Source organism: Molossus molossus, unplaced genomic scaffold, assembly GCF_014108415.1.
Source record: "Molossus molossus isolate mMolMol1 unplaced genomic scaffold, mMolMol1.p scaffold_m16_p_6, whole genome shotgun sequence".
Classification (NCBI taxonomy): Eukaryota; Metazoa; Chordata; class Mammalia; order Chiroptera; family Molossidae; genus Molossus; species Molossus molossus.
Genome location: NW_023425399.1, coordinates 83,623,181 through 83,644,983, shown reverse-complemented (window position 1 = coordinate 83,644,983; position 21,803 = coordinate 83,623,181). Strand labels below are relative to the sequence as shown.

The 21,803-nt window shown below is 36.9% G+C and overlaps 1 protein-coding gene and 1 non-coding gene across 2 annotated transcripts in view; both read right to left on the bottom strand.

Moving 5' to 3' along the window:
* The window catches only part of DSG3 (desmoglein 3), a 30,854-nt gene extending 9,312 nt beyond the window's left edge, over positions 1 to 21,542 (bottom strand). Inside the window, exons 1-12 of the mRNA XM_036245794.1 lie at positions 21,378 to 21,542; positions 11,936 to 11,971; positions 11,306 to 11,434; positions 10,264 to 10,419; positions 9,663 to 9,807; positions 8,979 to 9,145; positions 8,033 to 8,161; positions 7,575 to 7,760; positions 4,567 to 4,838; positions 3,809 to 3,948; positions 2,089 to 2,316; positions 145 to 393 (exon numbers count right to left, since the gene is read on the bottom strand). Of these exons, the coding sequence (XP_036101687.1) occupies positions 145 to 393; positions 2,089 to 2,316; positions 3,809 to 3,948; positions 4,567 to 4,838; positions 7,575 to 7,760; positions 8,033 to 8,161; positions 8,979 to 9,145; positions 9,663 to 9,807; positions 10,264 to 10,419; positions 11,306 to 11,434; positions 11,936 to 11,971; positions 21,378 to 21,425 (1,885 nt within the window). The 5' untranslated portion in view covers positions 21,426 to 21,542. The remainder of the gene's footprint in view (positions 1 to 144; positions 394 to 2,088; positions 2,317 to 3,808; positions 3,949 to 4,566; positions 4,839 to 7,574; positions 7,761 to 8,032; positions 8,162 to 8,978; positions 9,146 to 9,662; positions 9,808 to 10,263; positions 10,420 to 11,305; positions 11,435 to 11,935; positions 11,972 to 21,377) is intronic.
* On the bottom strand, positions 2,429 to 2,563 carry LOC118619449. Its single transcript, XR_004957224.1, has one exon. It is a non-coding gene; the product is annotated as a small nucleolar RNA SNORA64/SNORA10 family (small nucleolar RNA).
* Positions 21,543 to 21,803: the final 261 nt, after the last annotated feature.

Sequence of the window (21,803 nt, the reverse complement as noted above, 5' to 3'; positions counted from 1 at the left end):
AAATGCCACTTCTTCCCAGCTTTTCTATAGAATAATCAGAGAACGTTTTTACTGCATTGCAGAGATGCATTGCCCATGCAGTGCAAAGACCTCTGCAAATGCTGACACCCCGTGAACAACAGAACATAGCTTTGGCATACTCACACAGCAGTAGCAGAAGACCAAGGAGTATCAGGCCGATGGCAGCAGGCCCCAGCCTCACAGATGAATACTCTCTATACCTGGATCCAGTGTGTGGGGCTGTACAGATGTCCCTGTAGTCACACTGACAGACCTCCACAGTCAGACTCTCTGGAGTGTCGCACTGCCTGTCTTGTCTGTCTGTAATTACGAGGGAGATTCTGTATACTCCAGGGGAGGGCTGCTCCTGGGACATTAGTAGCGCAGAGGTAGCTGTAAAGAAACAATCATACACATCAAACAGTGCGATAAGGTGTCTTTTGCTCTTAAAACAACTTATATTTGTTAACAGAACCAGAGTTTCCATAACATCACTGTCACAGATAGTGAGGCTAATAGGGTGCGATTTGAGCAGCTATGAAGACTATAAGGGATTCAGTTGGGTAAATGAGCCTACATTTCCTCCTTGTCCCAGATGGGCCCATTATTCTCCCCCATGGAGACTCAGTTCTACCCTGAATTTCCCCACAAAGAGGAAGGGGGCAGGCATCATTTAAATCCTAGATGTCTCTCTCCTGCGGCTTATCCACTCTTCTGTATGTCTGTGTCTGTACCAATCCCTTGACTCTTGTGTGGCCCTCTGCCTGTATCCCCGCTGCCTAACTCTGTGCTTTTGTGCCTGACTTACCTAGACTGAATTTCTGCTTTGGCTGATGCTACCTCAACTGCTCCTGTCAGTCCTATCCCATGAGCCTAGTGCTGGTTGTACGGGATTCCCTGTGGTGAAGGCCTGCTGTCTATCTGACTCATGAGTATTGATTGCTCTCCATTCTCCGTTGCTATGTTGTCCCTTTCTAAATGGGCTCCAGCAGCACCTCTCAGTAGCTGCAGGGCTGTGTCGCTTCAATTAATCTTTATTTGCTTATTTTACATTCAATAGTATTTTGTATTAGTTCCAGGCATACAGACTAGTGTTGGATCAGCCTTAACTCCACCATACCCTTTGCCGTTATGCCTGGTCCACCCAGTCCAACCACAGTTGTCTGGCTGAGCCTCACCCAAGCAGGCGTGTCTAGTGCCAGGTTCTGTCTCTCTCTGATGTTTTTTTTGCAGCCTTTTCATTGGCCATGTGTCTGGTAAACCCATTTATAGCTAAATGCTACCTGCATAATTTGGAGCTAAACCATACACCAGGATCAGTAAGGCCCCAGGAAAGAAGACCATGGAGAACAAGATTCCTTTGGTGACTTAGCAATGACTGATTGATACCTATGACTAGGACACCACAGAGTACATTTATAACAGGAAGCAAAATTGGTTTAGAAAAGAGTTAGAGAAAAGTGAGTTCATTTACAAGAGATTTGAGGTGGCCTGAAGGCCACTATAAAATTTAGAAAGGGAGGAGATTCTTATTAAGTCTAATGGTTGTTTCTATGAGACTCCTAGAAAAGATAGGAAATGTAAAATTAACATGATAAAGGTTAGATGTAAAGGAACGATGGATTAGCTCTTTCCCACTGGCTAATGGGTTTACAAATCTCTTTTCCCCATGTGCACTTCCTATAAGCCTTGAGCAGGCCGACCCATCCAGTGCTTTCTGTCTGTTCACAGCCTACCCAGTAAGAAAAATCTATGTATTCAGAAATCTAAACAGCTCTGCAATAAAACAGATACCTGACTTTAATCTTTTGGTGTGCTCTGGAGGTAGAAATAACATATAAAAATAAATTAAAAATTTGGAGTCCACATGAAAAAACAGAAAATATTAAATAGTGCTAACATTATGTCATATTATTTCTTTCCTCTGTTGAAAAGAAGAAATTCACGAGGCGAGGACCACATCTTCATTGCAAAGTATTTTCTTCAATTGCTCTTGGAAAGAATTTGCTCCCACATGAGCTCTTATCCTTCTGGAAATATAAAGAAGCAGTAACTCTCATTCATGGATGCTACTGTACTGTTACTCACCATTAATTTCTGTGATACGCCACACAAATGGCAATTTTTGAGGCTGATTCTCTAGTGAAAATGTGTAGGGGCCAGTATATTTATCACTGCCCTGCACTCTAGCAGAGACAACCACGGAAGGTGATGAGCTGCAAATTTGTCCCCTTTCGAGAACAACTGTTGGGCAATTTTCATTAAAACCAGGTACTTCAACATATATGGTGCCTGTAGATGTTTTACCCGTGTTTTCTGTAAGGATAACATTTTAGAGTTAAAAAGATATATAGAGCAAGTTGTTAAAAAAGAACCTTTTATTTTATTTTCTATTAATTAATTAATTAGCTAATTAATTAATTTTTTAGCCTATTATGCCCCTCAAGGAAAGAGTGGCCACTGTGAGGCTAACCTGAGGTCCTCAGGCGACCCTTTCTCTCTCTCCCCTTTACGAAAGCCACACATGTGAAAACCAAGTGTAACAATGCAGAGCTGAGAGAGTAAAAAATGAACCTTTTAAATTTCTCTTGCATGCAGCCAAGTTAATGTTCTTATGAGAGATTACATTTGTTATTCTTACAAGTAAAAATGACCTGCCATCTCTACTTCTTGGGAAAAGCAAATTTAAATTTATTAACTTGGCTGGCATTTCTAATTCGTAGCATGGATTATTAATTTAATATGCTTGGAACCAGGACCTGTAAAGGTGGTGAGTTTACTGACTACAAATGAAATCAACATAAAAATAATAGTTTTCTTAAATGTATCCTACTTCATGATTCCTGCATTGTGTGAAAGATTTTTACTTCTAAAGCTTGAGCCAAAGTATTTTGAATAAGATACAATTTATTTTTGTTAATTAAGATATAAAAGTTTATTGAAGGAAAATTTAAATATGTTGACAATCAAAAACAATAAAATTAAATCTCTCAGTGGTGGGATTGAATCATTTTTTATTTTCCTCTTATGCTTTTTGCTCTTTTCCCAGATGATGTGATTTTTGGTGTTTATTCTTTTATTTTACTTTATTAGTGTTATTTTTGTTAATCCTTACCTGAGGATATTTTTTTCATTCATTTTTAGAGAGAGTGGATTGGAGGGAAGGAGGGTGGGTGGAGGAGGGGGAGGAGAGAGAAACATCGATGTGAGAGAGACATATTAATTGGTTGCCTCCCTCTCGGGCCCCAAGTGGGGCTGGGGATTGAACCTGAAACCTATGATCCTTTGGTGTGCGGGCCAATACTCCAACCACTGAGTCATACTGGCCAGGGCTCTTTTGTTTTATTTTTATGTTTGTTTATTGCCTTAAGCATAAATTATTTTACATGGGGAGACACACACACTCAATGAGTATTTTTAAAACATTCCAGAAGATCTAATGATATAAATACATGAAGTCTCTATGAATAACTCATTCTATAGGTACCTCACATTTGAGTTGAGCTTCCCTGATAGTCTTTCAGTATGAATCATTATCTATTCTTCTCAAAACCAGAAATTCTGGTCGGTCTAAAAAACTTCTGTCCCATTCACAAGCAAACCATGAGGACAGAACACAGAATTCACGGGTATAAGATGTTGGAATGCCCAGTCTTCTTGATTCAGCTGCCTCAGTCTTGGGACCCAAGGCCCTAAACTCATCTGTCTAGTGATGAAGGTAATTTGTTAAATAATCATAATAATCTATTCATAACTAAATGCAATTGAAGTAACACTTTTCTAAATATGATTGAAATATTTTTCTTACCATCTATGGCCAGAACTTCAGCTGTGATTGTCTTGTTAACTATGAAAGTAGAATCCCGAACAATGTTTCTGGCAAATTTGATTTCAGCCGTTTTTGAATCAATAATTAGAAAACCACCATCATTACGTCCCATGATATATCTGTTTTATAATAGAAAAAGGTAATAGTTTTCTTTCAAATATGTAATGTTACCTATTTAATAAAAATGATTCATTTTATATTTAATGTATTTATACTGAATATAAGACATTAAAATATGCTTTAAAAAAAGGCAGCAGAAAGTTAACATGCTAGCATAGACAGTGTTTTTAAGTACGTATTAGTCTTATTTTTCAAATTTATGCCCTGTGCAATAACCTAGCTGTGTCCTCACTCTTTATACTGCAGTAACTACTTTGCATATGCTTTTAGATTTTAAGTGTATATATCTTTGTACATTTGTTCTATCTTATTGTACTATAGCCTATTCTTGAAGACTCAACTGAAAGTTTCAGTGAAACATTTTCCTAACCTCTCTAGACAGACTAAAGCATATTTCTTTTAGTTTCCACTTTTTATGCTTATGTTATTTTTGCTCATAGTACAATATTGTCTAATGATTTAGCTACATCTCTTCTCCAGTTATCGGTTCCTTAGTTGGCCACCTTTGTCTATATTTTTTGTATTCTTGCCATATAATAGTTTAGACGTTATTTTGTAATAATTTATAGATTAAAACTACATCAAGGAATAATAAAATGTTATTAAAATGATCTTACCTGACATTGGAGGCAGGTTTGTTAGTGTCTTCATCAATGGCTGGATAGGTTCCCAGGATGTAATTAGCCAGCTTTTTAATGCTCATGCCTCTCTGGACAGTGAACGTCTTGGAAGCAGGACGGAATGCAATTCCTTCTAGCACATTTATAACTTTAACTGTAACTTGGGTGGACTGGACTCGATACCGAGAGATTACTGAGTGGTGAAACGCAGCTTTGTTTTTGACAGCAATACTAAATTGTGCATTTTGTAGTTGTTCATAATCCAGAGGCTAGAGTGAAATTAGAAGAAAAGAAGTGTCACAAAAATATGGTCTGGCGAACCCAGAAGAGGGCAAGAGAACGCTGCCCTATATGCTATAAATGGATCCTTTTATTTCTAGAAATAGAAATTGCAAAATTTCAGAAATCGTTGTCATGTTGAGATAGAGAAACCTTTAGAATTCGTAACTCGTGAAATCTCAGTTTGGTAACAATACTTAAAAAGCAGGATCCGTCCTTTTAGCCTAGCAAACATCATTATAGTTTCTGTAAGCAGTGTGGTGCAGTGGGAAGAATCCAAATTTGTGATGGCAGCATGGTGGTTTGAATCCTGGTCCTGCCACTTACAATTTGTGTGACTTGGGGCACACTATTTGATATCTCTGATCCCCAATTTCCTACTTCTGAAAAAAAAACAAACTCTTACCTCATCACATTGTTGTGAGGACTGAACAAATTAAGGCCCCTAATACATTCCTATAAATGGCAGTTCTGGCCACTCACAGAATAGTCATTGAATTCATGTGCAGTAATGTCTTTCCCGACTTAAACAATTCCTGGGTGGCCCCGAGTCACACATAAACTTGGCAAAGAGACCTCTGTAAAGTTGTGAGTAGGTGGCCCGTCAGCTTTTTGTAGAACCATCTGCAGATGGTCTTGAATGAGAACTATTTGTTTGACCCTGTTTTTGCAGGTGGCCCAAACCGAGGCCTGAGGAATCCCAGGATAGCCCTTTCTATTCACTAGTAAAGCTTCGAGGGCGATGAGATAAAGAAATGCTCGTTTTGCTTATATTTGTGCATCCCTGAAACTAATTACAGTAAGAGATCTGGGTTTGAGTTTGAAGTTTTCAATGACTGGTTCTATGGGCTCAAGCATTTTCTAGTGGAGAAAAATGTGTAAATAGTTCAGTGTAATATGAGAGATAATTAACAGAGATTATAGAGTCTACGTGTGAAAGCGAGTGAATACTTGTCCTTGAGAGAGTTAGGAAAGACTTCTGAGAGTTCTTTATGTGAGCTGAGTGTTCAAAGATGAGCGGGCATTATTCAGGCAGAGGTGAGAGCACCTGCCAATGCCCAGAGTTATAGAAGGTGATGGGGAGTGGGCTGGCTGCCGATGATAAGAGGTCTCGCCTGAGGAGGGTGAACCTTCTCTCAAAGGCCAGCAGGTGGTCAGCAACCCTGGATGCCTTTACAGTCTCCTGAGAAGCCTTTAAGAACTGCTACCAGGGCTTCCCACAGACCAAGGGAACCAACAGTTCGCACATGCCCACCGGCTAGGAAAAGCAGCTGATTCGAACGAACAGTCAGGGTTGAGGGTTATTTCACTGCTAGTGGAGAACAGGAAAAGGTTTTACAGGGGAGAGTAACTGGTCCAAACCGGGCTTAAGAAAAACATGGTAGTGGGTTGGTTTGGCAGCAGGAGAAGGAAGGGAGGTAGAAGCAGGAGGCAGGGACATCTGGCTGGAGGGATCAGTCACAGTAGGGAGGAGGTAAGGCTGGGCTAGAGCACAGGATGTAAGAAGGGAGACTAGGGCCATATTTTAAGGACAGGTTCTAGGGCAGAATTTGATGACTGGCTATGAGTTATGAGGAAATGCCGGAATGAAAGGATAAGGCCCAGGTTTCTGGGGCCAAAATGCAGGAGACAGGGAACGTCTCATTCTCAGGCACTACTGGGAATTTATGGCAAAACTCTCGTAACTGAGCTTGGTTTAGCCCACTCTTTGAAAAAAGAGCAGAGAGAATGCTGTCAAGACTTCCAGCAATCTCCCTGTTAAGGGGATGCTATGAGTCTATTATTCTGCTGAACTCAAGGAATTAGAGAAAGCTCTCACATAGTCCAATATCCTGTGCCAACAAATGTCCCCAAGTAGTGGTTATTTTTTCTAGTCTATACAATATCCAGGCAGAAATATCCTTTTTTAAAAAATTTTTTATTAATTAATTGATTTTAGAGAGAGGGGAAGGGAAAGAGAGAGAGAGAAACATTTTTTTTTGTTCCACTTATTTATGCATTCATTGGTTGATTCTTATATGCCCTGACTGGGGATAGAACCTACAAGCTTGGCATATTGGGATGATGCTCTAACCAACTGAGCTACCCGGTGAATACTCAGAAATATCTTTTTGTTATTCCAGTTGGTGGTGTGTGTAGTGTGTGTGTGTGTGTGTGTGTGTGTGTGTGTGTGTGTGTGTGTGAAGGGGGGGTTTACTGTAGCCAAGCATATTAAATGGAAACTTTTCTCAATTACTCATTTTTCACCTTACAGCTTTAGTTATAGATTCCTATTTTCTAGAAAAATGTGCCTTTTTCCCCCCTTGACAACTGTAGCTAATCCACTGAAAATAAGTTGACAAATTCAAAATAAGCCACAATTCCATGTGTTTCTACCTCTTTATAACTTCATTTGTAGAGAGTGAATGAGATTAAGTCAAGAAATGTGTTTTACTTTGTTGTGCTTAAATCAGGCATACTTCTAAATATATATACATATTAGTGTGCTTGGAAGGTACACTAATGTATGGTAGCTTGGAAGGAAATAAATCAACATGTCAAAAAAGGCTGTGCTTAGGTAATGGGGCTGTGTGTGTGCTTTTTAAAGATTTGATCCCTTTAATGTGTTTTCTAAGTTTTCTAGAAAAAAAGTGGTATGATTAATAAGTGCATAATGTTTATTTGTAGAAAGGATAGTTTTGGCTAACAGAGAATATTTCTGCCACTGAAGGGAAATCAGACCTTACCTTAACCACTTTCAGGATACCTTCGTTAGTCTTAGCATCAGTTTGTATTTCAAACCAATTTCCTTCATTTCCAGAAGTAAAGAAGTACTCCGCAAGCCAATTATCTGTGAACTCTTCATCCAAATCTATTACTTGAAATCGAAGCAACTCAGAACTTAAAGTATTTTCCTCAATACGTGCTGAATACTAAAAAGGGGAGAAGCAGACTTTAAGATTCAATGTCAGGTTTTATTGAAAGGGATTGTATTTATTCTGAATGCTATCAGTCATTAATTCTCGAATTATGTATTGCCTCCTTGCCAGTTACTGAATTCTTATATTTTACAAAAGCTTATTTTTTAAAGAAAAAGTGCAGAGAACTTAAATACAAGCCCGCAAGCAGACAAATGCTGAATTCAGGTGGCAAAGTATACAATAAAAATCTATAAAAATTATTTTTGAAAGAGTGACGGGTATACCTGAGATTCTTTGAACATTGGGAAATTGTCATTGACATCTTTCACTTTGATGTTAGTTTTACATTCAGTTGATAGTCCTTCTCCATCTCGGTCTGCACCACTCACAACCAGATGATAGCTGCTAACTTGCTGAATTTGGAGCAAAGGAAGAAAAATAGTTACTCTCTAGTACCAAGAATATGAACGACAACTACTTGCTTCCTATGACTAAGAAGGGGGAAATATTCAAGTTCATGTGCATTGTTTACTGTCCATCACAAAGGGGGTAAGCGAGACTCTGGATGGTTGGGTAGATGTCTTTATGGGGCTAGAACAGATTTTCTCTTTTGTGAGCTTCTCAGGGCAAGAAAGTACACTTAGAACAAAAATGGGCAATGATGATGGTGGAATGCTTATCTGAGGGAAGCTCACTTACAGAGTTTTCCTGTCAGTCTATTCAGGGAATCATTTGTATAAAAGTAATATGGAGTATGATGGCATAGTGTACGGTGATGGTGATGTGGTGGGAGAATGATGAGGAAGAGAGAGGAAGGAGATTCTTTAGTGTTCTGGAAGCAGGGGATAAAATGAAAGAAAGTCAGGAAAAAAGTGTGACATCAGAGAAGACATTTTCCCGATAGAAAGTTTTCCCTTCATGTATGAAATTTTCTTTTCCTCCATCAATGAGGAATTAGTCATAGTTGGTCTTTGTCCTTGCATGCCAATGCCTTCTTTTACTCGTCTGCTGTGGCACCCACTGACATGCTGGGCACCATTGGTTTTGCAGGGACCACGTACACTCCCATCCCACTGGAATCATATTAGAATGCAGCCAATTCCCCGAGATTGGCCCAGTTGTGTACGGGAACTCTCTCTTCCTTTCATCTCAGGTGAAACAGAGTCACCTCTCTTGGCTTTCTTAAATAAAATCTTTCACTTTTAAATGCTTCCAAGTGCATTGCTTTACCTCTCGGTCAAGAGAATTGGTCAAAGTACGGATTTCCCCAGTGTGTCTGCTAAGGAGAAACATGGGTATGCCTGCAGGTTCCTGAGAGATGATTTTGAAAGCAATTTTAGAGTTCAGATGGTTTGGTTCATCTGCATCTGTGGCATTTAGTATCATCACCAATGAGTCTAGGAATACAGAAGTTCATTAAACAATATGTAGTCATTGATATTGTGTTCACATTAAATATTCAACACTATTTCAAATTAATCTCTGTTTTTTAAGATTTTATAACTATATGTATGCTCAAAAATATTACATGTCAATTGCTGTCTGTCTTAATCAGGTAGAACTGTACTACCTTTCATAAAAATCCTCCAGTTCTCCTTAAGCTTTGGCTGTGTCGGGGTTGAGAGTATTTTCTGCCTTTGTTTCTTCCCTTGATGGATGGCCTTATGATTCTCCCTTTCCCCCAAATTATCCAAGTAATGTGAGAGTGCTTCTGTCCCTTATAGTCTAAAAAAAGCCCTGCTGCTGCATCCAGGCTACCTAAGACCACCTCTTTAGCTTTATAACTGTGGGGTACTAATGTAACTTGGATGTGTGGAATAAGATACTATTGACCTCATAACAGAGCCACACCTAGAAATACAATTTGACAATTTAAAAAAAAATAGCAGTGCTAGGTACTGTAAAAATGCTTACTTGAAGGACTGTTTTCTTCAATTTCACCCATGAATATACTTTGTGAAAATATTGGCGGGTTGTCATTGATATCTAAAATTTTGACCGTTAATATAAGTGGTTTCTCTACATCTTGTCCTATGGCATTTACAGCATGACATGTGATCTAGAAAAGAAAGAAAGAAAAAAAACAGGGAAAATGTTAAATCTCATTTAACAAACTTACTTTGCATACTGTAAGCCTGCCCTGGGATGTACGGAATTTTTGTGCAAAGGAGAAAAATATTTCCCCAAAGAGTAGACGAAGTAGGGAAAAGTGCCCACTCTAGGCAGGCCCATTGGGCCAGCTGCCCATCCTCCAGGTTGATACTGACTCATGGCAGGGTGAAGCTCTTGGCAGGATGCATGCGGGAGTTTAGTACTCATGCACCTCCTGGTGAGTTTCTTCAGGGGTATGATCAGAAGTAGAGGCTCTTTGTCGAGAGACTAATGATGTTATTTGTTGGTGGATTGATTTATGCACTTATCTGTCTACTAAATTAACCAGTACTAACAATATCATCTTCTAAAGCCATGGTACATGAGGGGGAAAAGGGTGCCCAGTGTTGAAGACACTACTTACGTGGAAGTTTGGGGTTTGCTCACGATCAACGATGGTTGTTATGTTAATTTCTCCAGTATTTTTGTCAACAACAAAGATTCCCAAAGGGGGCCGATCAATTCCCATTCCAGAAATTCGGTAGGTAATTTTCTGTGTTCTTTGGAAATCTGAACTAATCTGCAGTCAACAATAACCAAAATGTTAAGGTGATCATCACTCAGGACTTTTCCTTCCCCCTTTTTCCTCCACCTCTATATTCTTAAATCATCTGTTCCTTTTATTTACTCCTTCTGACACTGTGCTGTTTACTTTTTACCTTGATAGACACTAGAAATATGACATAAATTCCAATTGTTGCTTCTGTTGAACAGCATGGACCAATATGTGTTAATCATTTTGGTTTTAGTACATTTGCTTAGATTGTGGCCACCAGGGTGATGTTAAAAGGTTGAGAGAAAGTTAAAGACACTTAATATTGACAAGGGTACTTCTGAATATTTCTTTTCTTAACAGTTAACAAAGAAAAGACGTTTATTTTAATTTAAATAGGGAAAGTTTGAGAGAAAAAAGGGAAATGTATTATATAGTATTAAAATGTATTGCTTTTTATTATTTTAATTTTAAGCTTTTTATAATATGGAAAATTTCAAAGATATATAAAGTTAGAATAGTATAATGAACCTGATATATTTGATTACCCAGCTCCCACAATTAAGAATACATGGTAAATCCAAAGTTGACCCCCAACTATTTTTCTAATTGTCTCATTCATATATTTTTTTCTATTTGCTAGAATCTGGATCTAAATAAGGATTATCCTTTGAAATTGGTCCATGTGTCTTTTAATTATTTTTTATTACTCTAGGGGCCATAGTTCCTTCATCTTTATCTAGCTCTATTATTATTATTGGTTTGGGGGTTTTTTTTGGTTGTAGATATCAGGTAATTTGTTTTGTGGACTCCCCAGTCTGCATTTTGCTAATTGTAATTGCCCTATTTTAATTTTAATTTATATCTAGTACATTTATTCCAAAAACACACTGCGCCTACTCAGATGACTTACTGTGGCAATGGGGTTTCTTTTCGAGTTGTCTTCTTCTTCTCTGCAGGGTCTTGCAAATTTGACCCATTCACGTTTATATCTCCTTTTGGCTTGTACTGCTGTCCCATTTTCTCCGTGTACTTCTTTTATCTTATGTAAAAAGGGATTCCATTTTATTATGGAATTGTTGGATATTTTTGCTTTGAGAATTGATTATGGATACATAGGTTGAGGAGCCTCCTATGTTTCAAGATACCTAAGGCTGTAAGATGTCTAAGTTGCTCTATACTTTGTCAAAGAAGAAACATTAAATAACTAAAAGAATTACATAGCTATGTGATTTTTAATATAGCATTTAATCATATTTTATATTTTCTTTATATCTTCCACAATATCTAACTATGCTGGGCACATAGCCCCGCTTAATTGAAACCTGTTGATTTAACACAAGAAGAAACAATGCATGATATAAATTATATTAATAACATTTACAGTTTACTGGTATTTAAACATTATTAGTTAGTTGTTAGAATTTTAATTTGTTTTCACAATTAAATTGTTAAATGATTTAAAAAATTTAATATTTATTTTCCTGAACACAATTTAATGGAACTACTATTTTAATTACAAAAAAACCTTTTCATACTTTACCTCTATTCTCATTTCTCCATGAACCAGTAGGATCACCTGCAGACATTTAAATAAAGTAAAATTAAATGTGAATTTTCCAAATAAGTACTAACTACTTAAGATAATAATCCTGATATTTACATTCTACTGTTCATATTATAGTTTGTTTCTATTTCAAAAAAACATAGATTTGGAAAAACAGTATTCAAGGGGTAAAATCCTCCCAGAAAAAAGAAAGTGCTCTCACTATAGACCAGTTCTTGTAGTTCTTTAATCTGATTACAGAATTTAAAAAATATACAGAAGAATCTATTGGATTTTGAAAATCTCTTTGTAACAACCAGACAATCCAAATCTGGCTGTTCTATAAATACTTCCCAGGAGATAAGGAAATTATTGCTTTGGCAACCAATGGCAATCATCTTTGTGATGAATTTCAGAAAGTTCCACAGGCAATTTTAAAAAGCAATGACCGCCCTGGCCAGTTTTGCTCAGTGGTTAGAGTGTCGGCCCGTGGACCAGAGAGTCCCTGGTTCGGTTCCTGCTAAGGGTGCATACCTCGGTTGCAGTTTGTCCCCTGCTCAGGTGGGGTTGTGTGGGTGGCAACCACTCCATGTACTTCTCTCACATTGATGTTTCTCTTTCCCTCCTGCTCTATCTGAGGATAAAGGCAAAAATGTTCTCGGATGAGGATAAAAAATAAAAATAAAATAAAATAAAATAAAAAGCATGGCCTACCCCACTGACTTGAGCAAAGGCAATTCTGCATTAGTTAGCTGCAGGGTAAGGCATTTTTTTAGTTGTTCAAGAGTGGACATAATGGAGTGGGACTAGTTAGGTTTAGAGAATGGAGCATAAAAGATGGGGTTATGTTATTCCAATCACAAGTACTGTTTGCTATGGGTCACGGATCTACTCATCTCTGCCCTATTCAATTTAAATAATGAACTTAATTTTCTTACTTATCTGAAAGATTAAAGGAGGATAAAAGGTGAAGGCAGACAAGCTAAGGTCTTTACTTTCTCAAAAGCATACAGGACCTTCTTCTATGCCATTTTCTATCTTGTTTTCCACCTGGAATGCATTCTTCTTTCCCCTTCACCCACTTAAAGATTACTCATCTTTTAAGATCAATTCAAGTTCCAACAAGGTCTCCGAAACTATTTTTACCGATGTCTCCTTTTCCAAGTGTATACAACGCATATTCTGAACCATGCAATTTAGCCCATAATGGTTGCCATGATTTAGTATTTCTTATTGTTTTATGTGCATTATAGTGCTAAGCCAAGAGAACTGTAAACTTTTCAGATCAATACTTCTATATTATTATTTTTTTTTGCAGTTCTTACAATATCTGTTCCTCAGCAGATGTTTCGCAACTATTTTTTGATCCACTGATCACCTGATCTGAAGACCAACCAGTAGAGAAAAGATTGTGGAAATAAATCAAAAGAAAAAAAATAAAGTAGTAATAGTAGCTAGTGATTATTATGGTTTTGTGTCAGTTGCTATTCACAGAGCTTTATATTTATTATCTTAATACTTAGAACAGCCATCGGAATGAGGCTATTCTTATAATCCCTGTTTTATGGGTAAAGAAGAGGAGACACGAGAAAATGAGTACTTTGACCCAGCTAACAGACCGAGTAGGGACGGGATTTGAACCTTGGCAGCCTGACTCCAAGTGTCTATATCACCACTACCATGGATTCTAACCAAAGTAAGCATAAAGACATTTTAAAAACCGTAGTGGTAGAGAGAAAGTTTTATAATAGTCAATTTCGATTTTTTTCCCTGGCAAAAGCTGCAGGTTACTCCTGAAACAATATAGATTTATTACAATGTTTATTTTGGAAGATCATGATAAAGAGGTAACTCCAAGTCTGAACCAAAGGAGTAACTATATCAGACATAAGGAGGCCAGGATCTTTCCATTCTACAATTTTCATTGAAATCTTTATTTCCAAGGGTGTGTGTTCAAAATGTCATGAAAAAGAACCATTACATACTGTTATAACAGGTCTCAAACTTATTTTATATCTTTGCTGCTTTTTATTAAACGCTATCACAGTTGCATGGGAGAGAACAGAGCAATGTAGTAATTGTACTGCTCCTTTCTAAGGGAGGAGTGGGCCAGGCATGCTCCCCTTTACAGGAAAACTAAGAAGAGTCATCCAGAAAATATGAGTCATGTTGGTAGTAGCTTCACAGAAAATGGTTTTTCTAGTAGACACAGAAGTACAATTTCTGTTTTCCTGGGAGGCATAGGAAGGAAGGACAAACCCTAAACTATGGAGAATGAACATTGCAGAGAGTTGTTTCTTATTTGTTCAATCTTTTCATAGCATGAGAGTCCTTAAAAAGGACTAAACCTTCACTCTTTCTCATCCTCTCTTTTAAAATCAAGAGTGCTCCCTAATTTTAGGGAGTATTGTGAAAATGTGATTATTTTTTCTCTTCTAGGAATCTGGGGTAGTTAATAAGAAACACGTCTAAATTTTGAAATGCTCTTTAGACATTTAGAAATATAATTGTAGCCTGGCTGGTGTGGCTCAGTGGTTGAACATTGACCCATGCACCAAGAAGTCACTGGTTCGATTCCTGGTCAGGACACATGCCCAGGTTCTGGGCCCGATCCCCAGTGCGGAGAGTGCAAGAGGTGGCCAATCAATGTCCTCTCTCATCGATGTTTCTCTCTCTCTCCCTCTCCCTTCCTCTCTTTCTAAAATCAATAAAGAAAAAAATTTAGAAGAAAGAAATATAATTGTAGCCGTACATTATTTAGAATAGTGTTTTTAAGAACTTAATTGTTTTAGTTAATTTGCTAATATAATTATTTTCAATATTTAATAACTATTTGAGGAGTTTCCTGACAATATAAATCAACTAAGTTGTCTCTTCTGGTGGCCTGGGTTAGAAATATCAATGTGGAGAAAGCATTTCTTATCTTGATAATTCTGATTCTTTTCTTTCTCCTTTTTGTTTCCTGGCTATTTTGATAATTATAATTATATGTTTTTTATTTTTAAAATTTTTTTGGTTAATTCTTGCCTGAAGATTTTTTTCCCATTGCTTTTTAGAGAGAGTGGAAAGGAGGGAGGGAGAGAGAGAGAGAGAGAAAGATCAATGTGAGAGAGACACATCAATTGGTTGGCTTCCAAAAGTGCCCTGACCAGAGCCAGGGATCAAACTGCAAACCAGGTATGTGCCCTTGATCAGAAATCAAACTCATGACCCTTCAGCGTGCTGGCCAATGCTCTAACCGCTAAGCCACACAGGCCAGGGCAGATTATATGGTTTTTAAAGCATTGATATGGCATAAATACCTTGGTATAGCTAAGAATTAAAAATATTTCATTAAAATCAAATTGGATTATTAACTTGATAAAATAGCATATGAAATAAACTGATTTGATATCCATATGCCCTATTTGCTAATGAAAATGTATATAGTTATATTATAAAGGTGTGTACTGAATATAGTAGATACACAATCAATAAATTTTAAGGATATAGGTGATTAGATTTTCAAAACCCATTTTAAATAACAACTGCTATGTTACTTAGTTTGGTTATAATTTTATTTGGCGTTACTTCAACCTTTAGTGTGGAAAGGATAGAGAGTTGGCTTATGCATTGAATTCATGGAGCTAGTCCCAGCTGGCCTAGGGCATAGCAACTCTTCTCATCTCTAGAATGGGTATAAGGGAGGACCTCACCCACTCCCCTCTGGCAAATTTGGAGAATAAATTAGGTAATTCAAAGAAATCATTCCAACTCTTCAACATGATTTGTTATTTAATTATTTTTGTAAAAAACGTCATGCAATATATGTAGGTTGGTGATATCATTTTTATAATTGTTTATATGCAATGATTATTAATGTGTCAGGTCATAGAGATTATCAGTACATGTTTGATGAATAAATGACATGTATAATTCTGAAGAAGTGAGTGATTTATCTTTTATAATCTCATCGCTATCTATCATTATCTATCTATCTATCTATCTATCTATCTATCTATCTATCTATCGTCTATGTATCCTTATTAAAATTAAAATTTAACACCCCCTAAAAATTCTAATAAACTTTGTATTCATCTAGGCAAATTTCTTTTTTTTCTTAATTAATTAATTTATTTTTGTTACAGATGTTTCTCCTTTTTTCACCACTGATATCCCCTCCCCTTCCCTAACCGCCCTGTCCCCAGCTTTGTTGTCCACGTCCATTGTTCATGCATACATGCATATAAGTTGTGTGGTTTATCTCTCCCCCCCACCCTCTCTTCTGGGGATTGTCAGTCTGTACCCCACTTCCATGTCTCTGGGACTACCCTGTTCCTCAGACTGTTTTGTTCATTATAGTCCACAAATATGTGAGATCATATGATACTTGTCTTTCTCTGTTTGGCTTGTTTTACTTAGGCTAATACTTTACAGGTCCCTCCATGTCGTTTCAAATGATAAGAGATCTTTCTTTCTTACAGCTGCATAATACTCCATTGTGTATATGTACCACAGCTTTTTTATCCATTTGTCTACTGATGGACATTAGGGCTGTTTCCAGATCTTCAAGCCACATTTCTTACTTGAACAAAAGTGGTATGTTTATTTTCTTGGAAATTCTTATTTGATTTAGGACAATTCAATTTCAGTAATTGAATTTTAGAGTACACTCAATTAATTTAGAAAGTTAAACCTTATATCATGATAGAGATGCTAATAAAAACAAATACCCCTGGATATTCTCAAATGCTCATTTTAAATGCTATATAAGATGCAGTTAAATATAGTAACAAAAAAAATTGCACACTGGACCCTGAATTAAATCCAGTCTCAAGATGGACCAGCTGTATAACTTGGAAACATTACTTAATCTTTTAATTTTCTCATCTGTAAAATAAGGATTAAATGAATTAATAGGTATAAAGCCCATAGAGGAGACCTAGCCCACAGTATATGCTTAGTAAGTGTCAATCACCTCTGCACCAAACTTTAAAAAAAGGTATAAAAGAGCCACTTTGATATGAAGTAACCTGTTATTATTACTATTCATATCAAGGCACATACAAACTTTCTCTTTTTTGAGCATCAGAAAGAGACAAGAACCAGTTCTCCTCTGAACAATTGTGTGGTTTGTTCCTTGCACAACTCCAAGGGGAAGCTGACATTGTAGTTTATGTGAATGCACCCCTGGAACTGTGCAGTGCAAACCCGGCCAATCGCACATGCAAGAAAAATGTGCACATCAGACAGATGCATTTATTCATAGTATTCTTATAGATGGTCACCAATTGTCTATATACTTTTCTCGTGAGGAACTTCCCAAAGCCAGCCCTCACCTTAGGCTATCAGATTGACTCTTAACTGGAAGGGAAGCGTGAAAGGCTAGAGGTTTTTGAGAAGCCTCATGGGTATTGAGTGTTCTGGTTCCAAAGGAAAACTGGTTTCAGGTGTTAGGTAATGGGAGTGGTAATTGGTAGAAGTAATTACACCTTTCCTGACTTCTGCTCAAGTTAGGCGGGGTTGGCCAGAATTGCTTGGCAAGGTTATTCTGATTTGGACACTTAACCGTAAGAGAGGATCAGGAGGCAATTAATTTTCATACCTTAATTAGCATTGGAAACCAGACTGTTTCAACAATCAAGAGAATAAAAGATACCTCAAAGATTTTCCTTCTGTTAAAAATTTGGGCCATTTAGTCTACAACTTTTTTCCCTAAAATTTTATTTTTTAGATATTCTATAGAAGAAGGTGATTAAAGACAGTTTCTCTGCATTTAGAGCACATTTTCTCAGAAGTTGATATTTAAACTACTTCTTTCTTTTAAAAAAAATGTTTTTCTTGATTTTAGAGAGAATAAGGTAGAGGGAGAGAGAGAAACATCAGTGCCCTGCATTTCCCCTACTGGGGATCAAGCCTGTTACCTGGGCATGTGCCCTGATCAGGCATCGAACAGGTGACCTCTTGGTACATAGGACGATGCTCAATCCACTGAGCCACACAGGTCTTTTTCCCAGCCCTACCACTATTAACTTAAAAATATTGTGCTTTAAAAATATTTGGGTTTCAGACATCTCCATCAGTTTTGTAGTGAGTAAAATTTTATATAATATAAAAACATAAAATTAAAAAGCTTATTGTCCTGATAGAAATAGAGGTACTATATGACAAAGTGTGTTTCATATTTTGTGGACTATAAAACACTGAACAGTGTGTCCTTTGAAAACAAATATTGTTTTCAAAAGGTTAGATCTCTGAAGATAAGCATTTTTCAATCACAAATCCTTTCCCCAAAATGCATATTTTATATTGTGCAAAATGGATCAAACAAGCACAAGAAAGTGATAAATAAATAGTAATGCAGAATATTAAGACATTATCAAGAATCATCTTAATTACTAATATATTACAAATGATAGGCGTTAGAGTCTTAAGAAGCATTTTATATTTTCCAAAGGACTTTCTTGCCCACTGTTTTATTCTCACTATGGCTATTTTAACATAGGCAGGGGCTTTATTCATTCTTATTTGACAGTTGAGGAATAAGGGCTGGAGTGAGTCAGTAATGCAGGCGTGGATAGAAGTCTGTGACTTTGCTATTATATCTCACCTCTTTAGGCAACACTTGTGTGATCATAAGATGGTGGAATTAGTTCAAAACCTCCAAACATGTTTTCCCACGTTCAGACCCCACCCTTCAACAACAAAAGATGTGCATTCACACTAGACAATGCTTTCTAAAATCACTGCTTTTTTCCCCGTCACCATACTATTTCGAAACTCTGGGTGGTTTCCACTTCAGAAAGGATGCCATTAGCCTTCACAGAATGTACTTTTCAATATGACCCTCATCTGCCTTTCCAGCTCATGTCCAGATTCTCCTATGCAAACTGTCATTCCGGCCAAACCAGTGCGTCAACTGCCCCTAGGCAAATGTCATAATTGTACCTGCCTTTGCTCACGTTCGTTTGACGGGAAGATATCTCCCTTTGGCCCATCTATAGTTACCAAATCTTACCTAGTCCTGGAAACCTCATTTGCCAATTTCTCTCTTGATTGACACTGCCTTCCACTAATAGCATGAATAGTAGACCAGCATTGTCCAATGAAAGTATAATGAGAACTACATGCATAATTTCAAATTTTCTAATAATCATATTGAAAAAGATTTAAAAAGGTAAAATTAATTTTAACATACATCTTAGCTAATATATCCCAAATACTATCATTTTCAATATGTAAGCAATGTAAAAATTATTAATGATTTATTTCCCCTTCTTTTTTTTCATACAGAGTCCTCAAAATATGATGCATATCTTACACTTAAGTGGAAAAAGCACTTCTCAATTCAGACCTATCTCATTTCAAATGGTTAATAGCCACATGTGGCTCGTGGCTGCTATTTTGGACAGAGTAGGTCTAGACCACTCACTTTAATAATTACGTATAAAGTTATATTGTTTAAATAGCTTGTGTGTGTGTATAAAAGTTTCTTGAGGGGAGAAAAATGTTTAACATTTCAGAGTTTCCTCCATGATTAGCATTATAGAGGCACTATGAGTGTGTGTGTGTGTGTGTGTGTGTGTGTGAGAGAGAGAGAGAGAGAGAGAGAGAGAGAGAGTTATAGTTTAGAGAAGCCTTATTTATTTACTCATTCATTTTTCTATTCTTCAAACAATTTAGTGTCCACTGTAACATAGATATTATGGTAGACATTGGGGATAAAAAATGAATGAAACAGCCTTTGGTATAAGGATCTCACAGTCACTCTGGAATTAGAGGGATAATTAGAGTGATATGCCTCAAAACAGAAAGAGCTCCCCTCAGCTTGGGGGGGTTTAATTCTATGTACTTATGATAAAACTGTTCTGACACTCTCTGCCTTTTATTTCCTAGCTTCCTGAGTTAGTCATTGACTTGGATGTATAGGTTATTAGGTTACCTGTGGTTTAGTCTAGAAATGACCATTTGGAAAGGTGGGAAGTCATTCAACTGTCATATATCTCTTTGTAATATTCTTGGGTCAAATAAATACATTACCTAACCAAAACAATTACAGTTGACTCTTGAACAGCATGGGAATTTTTTTCAATAAATACTGTTAAGTGTATTTTCTCAATAACATTTTTTCTCTAGCTTACTTTATTAGAAAAATACAATGTATTATATACATGTATATATATATATATAAAGCATACATAATATGTGTTAGTTGACTGATTATTTTATTGGTAAGGCTTCCAGTGAACAGTAGGCTTACTGGTAGTTAAGTTTTTGGGGAGTCAAAAGTTATGCACAGATTTTTTACTGCATGGGGATCAGTGCTCCCCTAAATTATAGTTACATTGTCATAATAAAAACAGACTCTAACAAAAAGTATAATACCAATCTTCTGCTTGAACATCATCATGAGAGGGAAGGCTGGGAATCTCCCTGGCTCCCAAGGCAGCCTGTTTTAACTTTAGACACCTTTAAATTTTAGAAAGCTCTTCCTTGAGATCTATCTCTCTGTAACTTCTTGAAATCCAATATCTTAATTTTACAGTTGAGGAGGCAAAGGAAACTGATGCCCAGGCTAACCCAGTTCATTGTTGATAAAGTGAGGAATTAGTATTAGGAATTTAAAAGTTTGTTCATTATTTTGTTATCTTTATGTAACTGATAATATTGTGACTTTTTCCCCCACTAAAATAACATCATTAAGGAACCAACTAGTCTGTATAACATCCAGGCTAGTGCTTTGCTCTGCAGATTCCACTTCTTTTTTGGATGAAAGTACTACCCAACAAAAATATTATTTTCTGAGAAAAGGATCTTATAAAATGTTGTATGTATTTCTCCTACAAAGCTGGATATGTTTTGCACATAATGACTAAACATAGACACTGTTTCCTTAATAATCCTCTCAACTTCTCTAGAGTGCAACATCGCTTTGAATTTATTTCAACAACCCTCGACTATTAAACATGTCATGTATCAAGACCAGGCATGTACAGTTCTTAGCCATATGCTTAACAGATATGTAACCTTGGAAAATAAACCTGGTTCTCTTTTATGTGTTTTAGCTTGTGAATTAAAAAGAAGGATAAAAACATTGCTTTTGAGAAAGTAAAGGTGTTGTGGAAAATAGATCTGAGATCAGGGTTATTTGATTCGCTAACTAAAGAAATGCTAAATAGAGAACTTTGAAATTCATTTCCCTCTGGTTTAGTTTTCTATGTAAAATACATTAAAAAACAACAACATAAAGGAAGAGATTAGTAATCTTTACAATTGCATATTAAAATGTTATTTCCACTGCCCTCTTTTAGACTTTATAATAGGGATTTACAATTTTATGTCTGTTACACTGTACCCTCTTAGACTTTGTAATAGGGATTCAGCAATCAAATATGATACTCTCTAACAGGAAAGAAACAGGGAAAGTTTACCATTATTAGAAGCAAAAGTAGAAACTTACCATTAAAATGGTCAGAGTCCTTGTGATTCTAAAAAGGAACCAAGTCATTGTCTCTGAGTTCCTCTTTGAGCAAATCCCCGGGGAACTGCTGCTTCAGCCCTTCTGCTCCGTCTGCATAGGTTTCTGCGGTCTTCAGGAGTCTACAGAGGACCTGTTATTCGGTTCCTCCCCACCCTCACCCCAGGATTGGTCTCACCAGAAACGCTTGAATCACTTTTGCTCCCAGGTAAAAACTTAGACACACCTCAATTCCTAAAGCAATGAAATCCTTTGTTGGAAGCTGAAAGAAAAGTTCACAGGCTAAAGACAATGTTTAATGGGAAGGGACCAGATGAATAATAAATTAATCATGGTGTGGCAGAGCAAAAGCTAGCCCTGACTACACTGAAAAAGAATCCAGTTGGCTTCTTCTCAGAGCTACAATGA